The 3,670-nt window shown below is 43.3% G+C and overlaps 1 protein-coding gene across 1 annotated transcript; it reads right to left on the bottom strand.

Annotated features, from left to right (window-relative positions):
• Positions 1 to 1,369: 1,369 nt before the first annotated feature.
• On the bottom strand, positions 1,370 to 3,464 carry LOC149253343 (cytochrome P450 750A1-like). The gene is made up of 2 exons (XM_089459886.1): positions 2,418 to 3,464; positions 1,370 to 2,226 (listed from the first exon to the last, which is right to left on the bottom strand). The coding sequence occupies exons 1-2, from the start codon at positions 3,414 to 3,416 to the stop codon at positions 1,588 to 1,590; spliced, it is 1,638 nt and encodes a 545-aa protein (XP_089316012.1). The 5' UTR covers positions 3,417 to 3,464; the 3' UTR covers positions 1,370 to 1,587.
• Positions 3,465 to 3,670: the final 206 nt, after the last annotated feature.

Raw genomic sequence — 3,670 nt, 5'->3', positions numbered from 1 at the left:
CAAGAGCTAATCGAGGGTCGTGGGTTGCAGAGGACCTGCGACGGGAGCGCGAATGGAGCAATAGAGCGACCAAAATGAGTTTTTGGCGCGATCTCTTGGTTTGAAAATGCGCCAGCATGGCAGGTGCCAGCTCGGAGGGGGTGGGTCACCCGCTACCGAAGAAAGTTTGACGCGATGGGTCAGGGCTCCCGGAGAAATGCATGATGCGGGATGGAATGCATGATGATGCGGGATGGAAGGGGCATGGGCATGGTAAGTGGGGCCTCCATACGGGCATTTAATGCATATGGCAGGCTGGTTAGCTCTGGCCGAGTTGTGCAGTAGGCGACCTCCGGATCGAAATCCGGCAGGAATTATTGGAATTGCAAGTTTGATAGCTATGCACAATGAAAGCCTGGCAGCTGAATCCAAATATGTAGTGCAAGAAATCAAGATTTGACCTCAATTCTTGGCCGTCAGAATCTTTCGCATTATACTCCATACAAATTTCCCTACACACCAATGACTTCATGAAACTTAAACAAGGGTGAATGATACCCAATAATGAGGAGCTCAGATCTTTTCTAACTCAGGATTGTGAATAGAGGCTTATCCAGGACAAAGGGGATCCTACTCCCTTTCTTCTCTCCATTAATCTTTCAGTGTCTTCCACATGTCTACTCACGGAATATCACTGAACTATAATCATCACAGGCCATGTAAATAGATTTAGGCGAGGAGACTGGAGCAGTTTTGGTCGTGGTAAAAAACAAATTAATTTATGCTATTCTCCATGGTCGGGGTTTACAATGAACTTGGTCTTGTAGGAGGAGGTACCCATCTTTGAATAGGCAAAGAAATTGATTTCAGGGAAAATTATAGATTTAAGCTGTTTTTGTTGCAGGATTTTCATCACCATTGTGCGAGATTACAACAAATGGGTTGTGAATTTTTGGTTTTTACGAAATTGTGTTTTCTGGTTTTCAATTCCTCGTATTTTTATGTTTGAATTTCTTTTTAGCTTTGGCCAAAACATTTGCCATGCACTGATAAAGACATTGGTTTTTTCAATAGTGAATCAAAATGAAAAATATGGATTTACAAATCTGGAATATAAATCAATATTTCGGACTTGTTAATTATTTTGATATTTTTATTTAATAAATACTCAGAGTGAGGAAAATGGTTTGGTTTGTTTTTTTCTTCAATAAAGTGAAATGGTCACTCATTATGATAAGGTTGGAAGAATACCTCAACCTTTCTCATAACTTGTAGGTGTTCTTGATATTATAGTGATTGATTCCTGAAAATTTGATACTGAATCTTTACCCAAATTACTAAATCACTCCCATTCATCATCATGGTTAAAAGAAAATATCTTGACATATTCTTTATATTAATAAAACCATACAAATTAGGTACCACAACCAGATACTTCTCAACATACATACAGTCAAAGGCCTTCCCTCCTTACCTTTGGAAAAGCAAAGAGTGGAACTTGTCATGATATAGAAGACCCACCTTATCCTGACATATTATTTTATATTAATAAAACCATACAAATGAGGCACCACAACCACAACCAGATACTTCTAAACTTACATACAGTCAAAGGCCTCCCCTCCTTACCTTTGGAAAAGCAAAGAGTGGAACTTGTCTTGATATAGAAGACCCACCTTCTTCTGTCATATCCAGCTCTGATGGATCACCATCTACTCTCCAGTCAAAAGAGTGCAGCAGCTGAGCCAGTGCAAGCTCAATCATGGGAATAGCCATGGTGGCCCCTGGGCACCCTCTCCTCCCTGCTGAGAAGGGAAGCATCCTGAAATCTGATTGACCTGTCACTAAATCCATAATATTATCATGCTCACCCAATTCATGCATGAATCTCTCCGGCTTGAAATCCAAAGCATCCACCCCCCACACATTGGGATCCCTTCCAATAGCCCACACATTCACCATTACTGTTGTTTTTTTAGGTATATTGTATCCGCATACGGTCGCGGTCTCTACAGATTCATGGGGAATCGCTAGCGGCACCGGTGGATGTAATCGCAGCGTCTCTTTCACAACACATTGGAGGAACTTCATCCTTCCCACATCGGATCCGTTTACTTTGCCAGGTTTTTCGACCGTGGATTCTATTTCTTCCTGCAACTTTTTCAGGACATGGGGATGTCTGAGCAGCTCACTCATTGTCCATTCCAACGTGGATGCCGACGTCTCCATTCCAGCGATGAGTATGTCCTGTACAAACCAATGGGAAAATCAATGTAATATTGAATTGCTGAACTTAATTTAATTGCATCTAGATTCAGAGGATTCTTTGAATATTTTGAAATTTGAAGGACAGGGCAGAGCGAAATAAAGAGGGATGTCAATTATGTGACCCTGTTATTAAAAAAAAAAACAAAATGGCTAAGCACCTAGCTACATACAAACATGATCGATTTAACTGTTTCCCGTCTGGCTTTGGTGTCTCCCTTTATATGATTGTTATCGGCTGTCATCTGCAGCAACACATCCACGAAATCTTTAACATGCTCTGCCTCCGCCTCCGCCTCTGCCTCTGCCTCTGCCTGGCCGTCGCTGGAGGGCGCGGCGGCCTGAACATGAAGATGTTCGTCTATAATTTTCTCAGCGAAGGCATCGTATGTTTTGCTTATTTCCACCATACGCCGCTTGATGCCTTGCAAGTCCATCCAGTCCAAATAAGGAATGAAGTCTCCAATGTTGACCTCTCCGACAGTAGCTGACAGCTCTAGTAACAGGTGCTTAAATCCTTTGCCATCAGCTCCCAAGTCATCGTCCGAAACTTTCCTCCTGAACAGTATTAGCGAAATTACATTGGAGGAAAGGGTGAGGATGGCCTTACTCAAATTCACAGCAATTGTGCCGTTCTGGCTCTCTTCCCAAACGGATCTGGTCATCTCACACACCTCTTCTTCTCGCACATGTTTGAAGGACTCGATTCTCTTAGAGGTAAAGAGTTCCAACACGCAGAGCTTCCTCACTTGCCTCCAATAATCTCCATAGGGAGACAGTAGCATACCCTTGAAATTGTAGGATAAGTACTTCCCAGCTGCAGTTGCAGGTCGGCTGGCAAATATGGAATCCTGAGTTTTCAGAAAGTGTTTGGCTGTCTCGGAAGAAGAAACTACGACGGTGGGTACAGAGCCCAAGCGGAGAAACATGATGGGACCGTATTTGTCAGCGAGGTCTTTCAGAGCATGATGAACAGGCTTCTTCAATTGGTGGAGATTTCCGATGATTGGCCATGGATGGGGTCCTGGAGGCAATCTTCCTCCGTTCCTTCCACCCTTGTGCTGCAATATCCAGTATAACAAGAAGAAAATGAGAGCCCCATATCCAGCCGTTGCCCTCCATGTTGCAGGCAGAGGCGGAGGAAGAGTTTGAGGCAACCAATGAAAATCCATAACGAACTTTCCTCTATCAGGTCTGCAGGGCCAAAAGAAAGATGGTTCCCATATTTAAGCGATCCGGGATTCCTTGTAGTCAACTATCGGCCATAAGTGGGTCCGTTTTCTTGGAGTGCAGTTTGAAGGTCGTGCCTGGAAAGTGACGGCCGATGCACATGAGGACACGATATTTTTCACAAAGAAAACGACAATCTATCCGTGAGAGCGACAGCTGTATTTTGTTTTCCTTCTTTTTTAATACAAATATACCG

Source organism: Pinus tabuliformis, chromosome 7 (assembly GCF_031772625.1).
Source record: "Pinus tabuliformis cultivar Carrire ecotype Pingquan chromosome 7, CPIR1, whole genome shotgun sequence".
Taxonomy (NCBI): domain Eukaryota; kingdom Viridiplantae; phylum Streptophyta; class Pinopsida; order Pinales; family Pinaceae; genus Pinus; species Pinus tabuliformis.
Note: the sequence above shows the minus strand (reverse complement) of the source record. Positions and strands in the feature narration are given on the sequence as shown.